This window comes from Podarcis gaigeae, assembly GCF_964106915.1.
Source record: "Podarcis gaigeae genome assembly, chromosome: 14".
NCBI classification, from domain to species: domain Eukaryota; kingdom Metazoa; phylum Chordata; class Lepidosauria; order Squamata; family Lacertidae; genus Podarcis; species Podarcis gaigeae.
Genome location: NC_139690.1, coordinates 15,347,078 through 15,359,804, shown reverse-complemented (window position 1 = coordinate 15,359,804; position 12,727 = coordinate 15,347,078). Strand labels below are relative to the sequence as shown.

The 12,727-nt window shown below is 43.2% G+C and overlaps 1 protein-coding gene and 1 long non-coding RNA gene across 2 annotated transcripts in view; both read right to left on the bottom strand.

The window, feature by feature from the left end:
* Positions 1-345: 345 nt before the first annotated feature.
* LOC310831825 lies at positions 346-2,240 on the bottom strand. The gene is made up of 2 exons (XR_014557996.1): positions 1,961-2,240; positions 346-1,907 (listed from the first exon to the last, which is right to left on the bottom strand). It is a non-coding gene; the product is annotated as an uncharacterized lncRNA (long non-coding RNA).
* Positions 2,241-3,575: 1,335 nt separating this feature from the next.
* The window catches only part of GATM (glycine amidinotransferase), a 32,445-nt gene continuing 23,293 nt past the window's right edge, over positions 3,576-12,727 (bottom strand). The window contains exons 6-9 of the mRNA XM_083712819.1: positions 12,139-12,303; positions 7,164-7,227; positions 6,934-7,050; positions 3,576-4,551 (exon numbers count right to left, since the gene is read on the bottom strand). Coding sequence (XP_083568945.1) covers positions 4,439-4,551; positions 6,934-7,050; positions 7,164-7,227; positions 12,139-12,303 — 459 coding nt within the window. The 3' untranslated portion in view covers positions 3,576-4,438. The remainder of the gene's footprint in view (positions 4,552-6,933; positions 7,051-7,163; positions 7,228-12,138; positions 12,304-12,727) is intronic.

The window sequence follows — 12,727 nt, the reverse complement described above, 5'->3', positions numbered from 1 at the left end:
TGGGTTTTGTGGGTTGTGGGAGGCAGACAGAGAGCAGATGTATTTAAAGCACATTCAATGCACATGACTCCCCACATCCAAGAACTCTGGAACTATCATTTCTCCGTCACAGAACTACGCTTCCCAACACCCTTATGCTATCATTCCCAATATTTTGGGGGTGAAGTAATGTGTTTTAAATGTGTGTTGAATGTGCTTTAAATGTTTAGTGTGAATGTCTGAAGACAAACACACACACACACACACACACACAGGATTTGGGTTTTCTGGGGTGAGTGGGGGTCAGGGTGTAGCCATTCTTGTCCAAGGCAGAAAATCAACCCTCAAAACGAGAAACACCAACAGTTCACAAATGCAAACATGTTTTATCGGCATAAAAATACATATTGAGGAAATCAGTATTGAAAACTTAATTTACAGCACTGGTGGGTATCCTTAAAATTCCCATGATCTGGCATTTCTGCTAAGGATTATTAACAATAATAACAACAATAAAAAGCTTTTCGTTTATCTAAACAAGCTCACGAAATCAAATGTGCTGGCACACATGGGAACTTTAAAAACAAACAAACCAGAAGTGATGTTCATCGAGAGAAGATACATTGAAATAAGAACTACTTCCTAAACCAGGGCACTAGATACAAAGTCCAGAGCTTTAGAAAGCACTATGCGGATGTGATTGTGTAGGAAGGTGACCATGCCCCATCTCCTGACTCATCTGCAAACCCATCCACTGGAGTAAGGAGCTATGTGCATGACTTCCCTGCCATTACCACCACCTCATGAAAACGGTGGCCAACTAGAGACCTAAGGGGAGCCTGCAAACAGGACCTCAACTCAAGAGCCCTCTCCCTTCCAGTGAAGAAGAAGAAGAAGAGTTTGGATTTGATATCCCGCTTTATCACTACCCTAAGGAGTCTCAAAGCGGCTAACATTCTCCTTTGCCTTCCTCCCATACAACTAACACTCTGTGAGGTGAGTGGGGCTGAGAGACTTCAGAGAAGTGTGACTGGCCCAAGGTCACCTAGCAGCTGCATGTGGAGGAGCGGAGACGCGAACCCGGTTCACCAGATTACGAGTCCACCACTCTTAACCACTGCACCACACTGGCTCTCAGTGGTTTCCAGCAGCTGGCATTCGGAAGCAGCAGAAGTAAAACATAGCCTTACTTGTTTATTCTTTTATGTTTATTTGTTTGTCTATTCTTTTAAAGCCATCCACATTGGTAGCCATCACTGCCCTGTGGAATGCCCCCCCCCATCAGATGTCAAAGAAATAAACAACTATTGGACTTTTAGAAGACATCTGAAGGCAGCCCTGTTTAGGGATTTTTTAAATATTTGATGAATCATTGTATTTTAATATTCTGCTGGAAGCCGCCCAGAGTGGCTGGGGAAACCCAGCCAGATGGGTGGGGTATAAATAAATTATTATTATTATTATTATTATTATTATTATTATTATTAATTATCATCATCATCATCATTCTTGAGGGCTTTTATTTTGTCTGCCTTGAATCTTCCAACATTCAGCTTCATTTAAAGCCCCCAAGTTCTAGCTGGGGAAAAAAATTATCTACCCATTTTCTCTGCATCGTGCAAAAGTCTGTATTATATTAAGTAGAATCATAGAAGTGTAGAGGTGGAAGGGACCCTGAGGATCATCTAGTCCAACCCCCTGCAATGCAGGAATATGCAGCTGGTCCATAAAGGGATCGAACCTGCAACCTTGGCGTTATCAGCACCATGCTCTAACAACCGAGTCATCTAGGGAGCATGCGTTCAGGAAAAGCATGAGGTTCAGTGTTATATATGAGGGCCTGACCTCCTAAGGTGGACTTTTAGGAATCTCCCATTTCAAAGGGCAGAGGTTGTGCCAACTTTAAGGATGGAGAGATCAATCTTTTTCTGGTCTGGCAAATTTTGCAAATACTGTATACATTCATAACTTTGTGTCACACAGTTTCCTGCATATTCTTTCGGTGTATATTTCTTGACAAGGTACGCACTTGGTTTTGCGTTCACCCATCAAAGAAACTCAAGCTATGGCGTGCTGCGAACACGTAACAATGCTGGTACATGCTGCTGGAAAAAAGCTCGCTCTCTTGTGGTTTGTTTGGAAAGAAGCAGACTTTGAGGATCAATTTTGCACCGAACTGTAAGCCATAGGCACAATGTTTTGCTTCCTGTATGCGCAGGAAAGGGAGAGTGAGTTAGGCACAGTTCTGACAGCGTGCTGGAGGAGACTCTTGAGAGTCCCATGGACTGCAAGAAGATCAAACCTCTCCATACTGAAGGAAATCAACCCTGAGTGCTCACTGGAAGGACAGATTGTGAAGCTGAGGCTACAGTACTTTGGCCACCTCATGAGAAGAGAAGACTCCCTGGAGAAGACCCTGATGTTGGGAAAGATGGAGGGCACAAGGAGAAGGGGACGGCAGAGGACGAGATGGTTGGATAGTGTTTTCGAGGTTACCAGCATGAGTTTGACCAAACTGCGGAAGGCAGTGGAGGACAGAGGTGCCTGGCGTTCTCTGGTCCATGGGGTCACGAAGAGTCGGACACGACTAAACGACTAAACAACAACAACAACAACTGACAGCGTACATCAGGAGACATGCATGTCATAGTTTGGCGTATGTGTGAAGCGGGCCGCTGCTTCCAGAAGTGTATCGCAAAGAACAGAGAAGGGAGGAAAATAGAAGGATAGCACTAGGCCAATCTGTGTAGCAAACCAGGAACCCCCAAATCAGGCTTGTTTGCTTAAAAATGCAGACCAAATTCAATTCACGAGGATCCCTAGCCTTTGTGTGATGGATTGCAAGCACATAGGTTCCCTGCTCCAATGAATGGGTGTCAAGCTGGTCCACAGAGGGCATCATATGATTCCTACATGATTAATAAATTCAGTTACAGCCGCATCAGCGTGGGGCTTAACCTTTTCAAAACAACAACAACACAAGTCAAACTAACCTAAATAGCTTATACAAAATCAGTAAAAACCAAGGTCCATATAAGATCTGTGTATTTAAATATTTTGCCTTAAATTTTATGAAGTGTGATGTGCATCCACAAACACACTCAAACTAGAAAAGATACTGGAAAGATTTCTGTTAAAACTCAGGTCTAACCTTTCTAGCTGCCTTTTTGAAAAGAGGTAGATGTAGAGCAGTTTCAACCAGTTGACCTCTATGAGGCTGAAAAGTACTGTTGAAGTTTGTGCATCCTGGAAGTGAATGTAAGAAGGGACTTCACGGGGAGGTGGAAGTCTTTCAAAAAGCCAGCCAGAAGACCTGTACTGCTGATGAGGAGTTGCAACTTTGGCCTAGATGAGCTAAGGGCCATTTCACACATTACAGCGTTTGAGGGCGCACCCAAGTTGTTTCAAAGGCTACAGAACCTATACAGGAAAGGTTAGATTCAGAGTAACGACACACACAATGTAACAGGCTGTATGTAACTGTGTAACTTCTATTTCAAAAAACAATTCAACGTATCATATCACAATATGTAATTCCATAGACCAACTTAACATATGAGCAGAACATGTTCTGAGAGATTAAAGTCCAGCGGATTAATCAGGATCTTATGTTGCTAACATAAGAACTGAATAGACTGTATCTCCTGATCAATCCACTGGACTTTAATCTCTCAGAATATGTTACACTCATATGATAAATTGGTCTATGGAATTACATATTGTGATACGATACGTTGAATTGTTGTTGTTTTTTTGAAATAGAATTTACACAGTTACATACAGCCTGTTACGTCGTGTGTGTCGTTACCAGTATTGTATTCACGTAACAAAAGTTTCAGCAGTGCTTTGTAGATTCAGAGTAAGTCAGATGCACTGAGGTCCTATGGAAATAAGGTCAGCAGCAGGTCACTTCCATAGAATTGTAGAAATGGAAGGGACTGAAACTGCAACCTTGGCAATATCAGCACCATGCTCTAACCAACAGAGTGTTCTACTGATTTCAGTTGGGACCCAACAGCAACCAACAGTCTGGATCTAAGCAAGAGTAGCAGGAGCCTTTTGAAAATGTAGGCATCTTCTAAAAAGGGAATTTTTAAAAAAAGATAGTGGATTTAGTGATTTAAGGCTGCAATCCTGTGCATCTAGAAATGAGCCACGTCCAGCACAGTGGAGCTTACTTCTGAACAAATATATGCATGAAGGGAAAAACAAAATAAACGGAACATACAGGCACATCTTGGGCTTGCCTCTGTGTAATGTGTGAATAGGCTCTTAGGGCACAATGTTCCTGTTACCTCCGTTGGGGTGGGTGGGGAGGTGGGCACCATCCCAAGTATTGCAGTCCATGCACTCGCACCCTTTTTAAGCAGAAAGATGAAACCGATCTCCTCTTCTTCATTTGCCTATGCCTAGCTCATGCAAACTTAACCGCGTGCAGCTTCACAAAGCTGCACCCTTCCTAATCAAAGTAAGACTTCAGGGTACCACGACGGCGGATGTCGCAGGTCCAGCAGTGGAAGCCTCCTCCCAAGGAATTGGCATGGCGGATGTTCACTTTGACTGTCGAAATGCCTGCAGGAGAAAAGAAAGCGAAGCAAGACCCTTTGGTGAAGGCTGACTCAGATTTACACACAGGGTTATGAGGAGCTGTGCAAGCATTTCTGGTACTATGGCCAGATCCTACTTCATTTACAACACAGTCAGGGACGCGGGAGGCTCTGTGGTCTAAACCACTGAGCCTCTTGGGCTTGCCAACCGGAAGGTTGGCAGTTCGAATCCCTGTGATGGGATGAGCTCCCGTTGCTCTGTCCCAGCTCCTGCCAACCTAGCAGTTCGAAAGCACACCAGTGCAAGTAGATAGATAGGTAGCGCTGCAGCGGGAAGGTAAACGGGATTTCTGTGCGCTCTGGCTTCTGTCACAGTGTCCTGTTGTGCCAGAAGTGGTTTAGTCCTGCTGGCCACATGACACGGAAAGCTGTCTGTGGACAAACGCCGGCTCCCTCAGCCTGAAAGCGAGATGAGCGCCGCATCCCCATAGTCGTCTTTGACTGGACGTAACCGTCCGGGGTCCTTTACCTTTTTCACCTAGACCCACTGAATTCAATAGTTTATGAACTAATTATTATGACCAGTGTCATAATCCCCCAGTGAATGCAGCAAAATGAGATTGGGAGGAAAGGTGGGGTAGAAATTTCATTAACAAAATAATGTGTGTCAGAGCTAGGATTGCCCAGAGCAAGGAATTAACTCATTATTGTCAAAAGTAGACATTACATTAGGGGAAGGCATGACCCGGAAAGCTGTCTGTGGACAAACGCCAGCTCCCTCGGCCTGAAAGCGAGATGAGTGCCACAACCCCATAGTCGCCTTTGACTGGACTTAACCGTCCAGGGGTCCTTTACCTTTTTTTTTATCTTTATAACACAGCACAGTGTCATAGAGTGTTTGGGGCATATTTCAAGGAGATTTGGGCTTGAACCCCCCTCTCCCAACAGTGGGGATCCCCCTGTGAGGCCATTTTGGCCAAGCTACCCCCAAATGGCTCAGTCAATTTCAGTTCTCTCATATTTCTTATTTTTCCAGGCTTAAATCTGGTTCTTCATATCTCTGCATCTTTCCCAGCTGGCATGGCCCAGGGGTGATGGGTTTTGAAGTTCAGCAACATCTGGAGGGTCAAAAGTCCCCCACACCTGCCTTAAGAGTTGCCAGAGAGTAGGGATGGGAAAATTTGTGACCTCACGGTTGGATCCCAACTCCCATAAGCTCCAAACAGCATGACCAAGGATGATAGGACCTGCATAGAGGAGCCACAGGTTTTCCTGTTTCTGGCCTAGAGAGGCCCTGGGGCAGAGCCATATTCATCACCTTCTCCGTCATGTGACTGCAGCCCTGACAATTAGCTGCTCCTTTAAGCTTCACTTACACACTACATTAGGGACGCGGGTGGCGCTGTGGGTTAAACCACAGAGCCTAGGACTTGGCCGAGTGGGCAAGTTCAAATCCCCATGACGGGGTGAGCTCCCGTTGCTTGGTCCCTGCTCCTGCCAAACTAGCAGTTCGAAAGCACGTCAAAGTGCAAAGTAGATAAATAGGTATCGCTCTGGCAGGAAGGTAAACGGCGTTTCCATGCACTGCTCTGGTTTGCCAGAAGCAGCTTAGTCATGCTGGCCACATGACTTCGAAGCTGTCCACTGGCTCCCTCAGCCAATAAAGCGAGATGAGTGCCGCAACCCCAGAGTTGACCACGACTGGACCTAATGGGCAGGGGTCCCTTTACCTTTACCTTTACACACTACATTGCATGGGATATTTAAGTTGCAATCAAACCAACAATGCATGCTTGCTAGACAGGCACATGATAGGAGCTGAAGCTCACAGAGTTTTCCTGTAAGTTTGCTAGACAGAACTCTTGAGAGCCACTTGCAATGTGCCCTGACAGAGGGAAGGCATAGCCACATATAATCTCCTCACCTGGCTGGGCACTTTCTCTTTGCTCTTTCGCCTCATTCCAGCAATGTATAACATATGCTAAGTCTGAGCCACACCGACTCCATTTTGAACTAGACTAAAGTGTGTATTTGTAACTGGATTACTATTTTAAGCCTGCCTGAACAAAGCTGCTGTTACTCTGCAATTCTTCAACAGGGAATACTGAATGAGTAAATGTCATTTTTTACTTTTTATAAGACTGTTTTACTTTTTTTTTTTGTACAATAGGTGATTATTGTTTTCAGGGGGGAGAATATGGGAAATACCAGGAGAATCCAGTCTTCCTTAAAGCATCCTGGATAACTTAAATTAAAAGGCTAAAACTAACCTATCCAAGCTTCCCTTTTAAGCTGCAAAGGGATGCATTCTGCTGAACTCACAAGCGTGAGGAAGGAAGGAAGGATAATATCTAATAAATATAACCTTTCCTGGTGTCTATACACATCCCTAAACATTTTGACCCACCGAGACTTTCAAACAGCTTGTGGATTGGAGTTTCGTTGGCATCGACCATCACACGTTTTTCATCCAGCATCAGGACATTCATAGAGAGCCACTTAGAGGACATCCACAGCGGGTGGTCTGGATGCAAATATAAACAGGAAATAATATTTAGCACTCCCATTGGGTGGATGAAGTCTGGGACTTCTGCTTTGCACAACTGGTCTTCAAAATTGGGAATAAGCTAAACATACCATCAGGGATCAGGGGCAATGGAGGGTGAACCACCGTCCAGCCTGCGTTCTTGAAGAGATCGATCTGAAAGAGATAGAGATTCAAATTGGGAGATTTTTTTTTAACCATTGTGGGATTTATTCCCAATGCAAACAAGCATCCACAGAAGAGGGTGTGTCTTGCGGGATCGCAGAAGGAGAGGAAAGGGTTAAGAATAATAGCAAAAAATAGCGGGAAAGTTGGATGATTATAAAAAATATGTTCAAAGATACAATAATAGTTTTGACTCTGTGCTAGCATTCGAGTGATAAAGGAACTAAAAGGAGGTGGGCTACAATTAAGGATTTATTATGTTTTCAGAATGTATTAGAAAAATTATATAGAAAGGTTTATTGTTTTGTGTACATTCAAATGTAAGATAAAACATATGCAAAGGGACTTGACAGGAAGTCAAAGCTGAAGAAAAGATTTTGGAAGATAAAAGGGGAAAAAATATTTACTTTTATTATTATCATTTTCTGTGCGGGTGTGGGTGTGTGGGTGTCTGCACATATGTGTGTTGTTGTATGCAGTGTTTGGGAGGAAATAAGACGGTAAAAAATAACAAACTAATTATCGATGTATGTAATTTTTATTTCTTAATTATATTTAGTGGTAGTATGGCTGTATTGTTTTTTGTAACATAAAACCATTCAATAAAAATTATTATTTAATTTTTTTGTAAAAAAAAATAGAGTTGGAAGGGACACCATTGATAATCTGGTAGTCCAGCCCGTTACAATTCAGGAATGTGCACCCATATAGGGATCAAACCCATGACCTTGCTTCCTACAATCCTTATTATGATCGCCATTGCTGCTCTTGGCATTTGCATGTTAAAATGCATGCACGCTAAAATGAAAATATGCACTCAGCATCAAATCTAGTTGGTCCCAAGGTCTTTATGGGAAAATGTAGTATTGTTTGCAGAAGTTGCATTGCTTAGTTTTCATCACAAGAGGGCTCTCTACTTGCACATCAAAGAAAGACACCGAGCATCCTTTTTTTTCATGGCAGTTCATTCCATTTTCAATCTTTCCCCAAACTGCTAAGTTCCACATTATATTTGAGCTTTCACACATCATAAAAGCCTCTTCTGTAACTATAGTGAAATAAAGTTCAAGTTTAGCAGTCAAGTCCATGTTATTTGCTTCCAGAAAAGAATCCATTTGCAAATAATATGGAAGCACGTGCTTCTATATAGCACAATAGCTCCAGAGGTGGCTTTTACATTGTGTGAAAGCTGAAAAATAACGTGGAAATTATCAGTTAGGGAAACATTTTGTGAAAATGGAATAAACTGCCGTGTGAATGCAATCTCAGTGTGGAGCTAAATGTATTGTGCTGACACTGGCGTCTAATATTTTCCAATTGCTCAAATATTCTTAAAATGTTTGATATTGTACTTTGTACTTCACAACTGACATGCAATCAGTGCAGGCTTACACATGCAGACCTCTAAAAATTTAGACAGGGAGAGTCTAAATTTTAAAACCACCCCCAAATCCGGTCATGTTACCTTACTCCCATCTTTACTAAGGAAGGTTGCCACAGAAGCCATGACTGTTTAAAGCGGTGTTGTACTGCTTTAAATTATAGTGCAGATAGCACCCTAGAAAACACTCCACATCCTCCTTTGGCCACCCACTGCAAATGAAGATCAAGAGCTATCCTGGATCAGACCCAATGTCCATCTTTTCCACTATTCTCCTTCCCACAGAGGCCCGTCAGATGATTCTAGCACCCCCACCAGACAAGATATTTTAAAAGAGAGCAACACACTAATTTCTTCTCCTCTAGCACTCATGCCAGCTTTTGTAGGCCATTCCTCTCATGTAGATAAACACATTCTCCATACGCTACATGCAGGGCCAGATTTAGGTTTGATGAGGCCCTAAGCTACTGAAAGTAATGGGGCCCTTTATATGTCTAGCTGTCCTTTGTCAACAACAAATTGCTGCTTTTTTTTCAGTTGAATATATGCTAGATGGTAAATTATGGACCTAATAGGTATCTAAAGCCATTTGTACATAACAAAATATGTGTTTTATCAAAGCAATTGTTGAATTGAAATACAATTAAGAAGTATATTGATAGTGAAATACAATTAAGAAGTATATTGAAAGTGAAATACAATTAAGAAGAAGTATATTAATAGTGGAATAATTATTAAGCTCTAAATTAAAACGATATTTTATTCATAACAAACTTAATAACGCAAACACATTGGCATTTGGCAATAACAAAAGTTCCTTTAGAAACACAGTTTACAAAGACTCATAATCTAGTCTCTAGAAACTTGCTATAACATGAAATAATAATAGCAAACCAGTGATATTTTAGGGAGCAGGCTAGCAGGCGGAACCCATTACTTACATCATAGGAGCCTACACAACACAAAACACGGTTGCTGTATGTAGGTTTTATATTATTTGTTTTTTATCTTTTATTTTGGAAATGTATATCCAGTTTTCTTTTCCTTTATTTTTTTTTGGGGGGGGGGCTCAAGAGAGTGGGGCCCTAAGCTATAGCTTGTTTAGGTTATACGTAAATCCGGCACTGGCTACATGCATCTTTCTGTCCAAGGAAGCTCCAGGGTAACAAACAGAGCAATAGTTCTGCTACCTTAAGCAATCTACTGCAGTGGTAAAGGTAAAGGTAAAGACCATTAGGTCCCAGTCGTGGCCGACTCTGGGGTAGCGGCGTTCATCTCGCTTTATTGGGTGAGGGAGCCGGAGTACAGCTTCCGGGTCATGTGGCCAGCATGACCAAGCCGCTTCTGGCGAACCAGAGCAGCGCACGGAAATGCCGTTTACCTTCCCGCTGGAGCGGTACCTATTTATCTACTTGCACTTTGACGTGCTTTCAAACTGCTAGGTTGGCAGGAGCAGGGACTGAGCAACAGGAGATCACACTGTCACGGGAATTCGAACCGCCAACCTTCTGATCGGCAAGTCCTAGGCTCTGTGGTTTAACCCACAGTGCCACCCGTGTCCCTCACTACAGTGGTACCTCGGGTTAAGAACTTAATTCGTTCCAGAGGTCCATTCTTAACCTGAAACTGTTCTTAACCTGAAGCACCACTTTAGCTAATGGGGCCTCCCGTTGCCGCCACGCCACCACTGTGCGATTTCTGTTCTCATCCTGAAGCAAAGTTCTTAACTCGAGGTACTGTTTCTGGGTTAGTGGAGTCTGTAACCTGAAGCGTCTGTAACCCGAGGTACCACTGTACAGTCCTTTTTTTAGATGGAGCACAAACTGATCAAGTGTCCAAGGAAGAGCCCACACAAATTTAAGAGCTGTAAAAAGGAATCACAACCTTTGCACGCAATTGCCCAAGGTCAGCTGCAAAAACAAGGGCTTAAATAATGTTTGGCTTAGTTAACAATTGCTGATGAGAAACCTAGCGACTTGTTCAAAGGGTTCAGAAAAGTCTGGGCTTGCGAGCTTCCCAAAAGCACCTGTGGGCCTACACTGGTCTAGACTGGCCGTTGGGTCTGTTTAAACAGGACTCTTCCGTTCTTCTGGCAGGACTCTACCACTTTAAGAAACATCCTCTGAACAGGATGTTTGAATATTCTCCTGCATCAAACTCCCTGCACATAATCAGCTAGCACCTCAGGGAGGGGGCCTAGAAGTACACCAGAAATTGCTCCCTCAGGAAACAGTGATGGCTACCAATTTGGATGGCTTCAAAAGAGGGTTAGACAAATTCATGGAGGAGAAAGCTATCAAGGGCTACGATCCACAAAGGCTATGTTCTGCCTCCATGGTCAGAGGATGTGATGCTTCTGAATACCAGTTGCTGGAAGCTGCCGAGGGGGAGGGTGCTCTTGTGCTTGGGGGTCCTGCTTTCCCATGGGTTGACCCCTGTGAGAAAAGGATACTGGACTAGATCACTGCCGTGCAATATACGTAGGGCTGCCTCTGAAGATTGTTCGGAAACCTCAGCTGGTGCAGAATTCAGCAGCCAGGTGGCTCACCGGACCAGCAAGACGGTTTGAGCATATTACACCAATCCTGGTCCGACTGCACTGGCTACCAATTAGTTTCCGGGCCCAATTCAAAGGGCTGTTTTTGAACTATAAAGCCTTAAACGGCTCAGGACCGCAATACCTCAAGGACCGCCTCTTTCCATATGAACCTACCTGGACTTTGAAATCATCTTATACCTCTTGAATCCACATTGTTAGAGGCTATTTTGTGTCTTTATAAAGGCATCTGAATTAGTCTTTTGTTTTAATTAAACAGATCCTTGTGGTGTATTTATCTTTCAGAAAAGCTTGTGCACAGCACAAAATTAGTGCAAAATTGTTTTGTCAATGCATACATTGGAACAATACTTACTTCAAGATCATGCTGTTCTGAACATATTTTTCTGCAGCCTATTTTTAATGCTAATTACAGATATTTAAGAAAGTAACTAATTTTGTAAAGTATCTAAAACTATTAGACATGAAATGAAATGGTCTATCAAAATACAGGAATGCCCCCCCCCCCCCCGGTATATTAGGCTACTAAATGGTCTTCTGAGGCCCTCCTTCGTGTGCCTCCTCCTTAAGAGGTCCAGAGGGTGGCAACACGAGAACAGGGCCTTCTCTGCAGTGGCTCCCCATCTGTGGAATGCTCTCCCAAGGAAATTCGCCTGGCGCCTTCATTGGACACCTTTAGGCACCAGGCAAAAACGTTCCTTTTTAACCAGGACTTGATTGACATCCTATGCCCTTTTAAAATGGGCAGGGGGGCGTTATTGGGTTGCTGTTTTTATTTTGATTACATATTTTGTGGTTTTATGTTTTGATTTCGTTCTGTGAACCGCCCTGAGACCCCCAGGTATAGGGAAGTATATAAATTCAATAAATAATAATAATAATAGCAATAATAGATGGGTCTTTGGCCAGATCTTACAGGGCTGCTCTTATATATTTGCCCCCAGTTTGTCTGAAGATCCCTTACCTCATTGCACGGACGGTCTGGGTTGGAAAGCACAAGACCCGGTCCGATGATGTTGAATGTGGCATCGATGTGCATGGGATTGGGGTCTTTGAAAGAGATGGTGTGCACTCTGTATTCCGGCGCAAGGTGTCTCCGCATCCACTCAATACCCATGTAGTTAGTAACCTTGAGAGCAAGATTTAGACTTTTAGTTGTTTCAGAAGAAATATCTGCAACAACAGTAAGCCATATATCAGGCCCGTCTAACACCCAAGAGACTTCGATCTACTCCCAGTATTTAAAAAAAATGGCAGTGATCTACCTTTTTTGGGGGGGAAGGATTGACAAGAGTTGTTGAGCTTTTTTAAAGGGGGAATGACATAAATCACTCATCTAAACTCTGCCGCTAATAAAGGCACGCTGCATTAACTCTGATCATCGTACTCCCAAAGTGCAAAACTCCGCCAACTTGGCACAATGGAGGGACAGAGAGAGGCAGATATTTAAATTGAACATCAATAGAGCATTGTGTGGGGGGGTGTATTCATAATTGTCTGCATAGGCGTAGTGGAATAGAAAAGTTTTCAGCAGGCATTTCAAAGTTGGCATA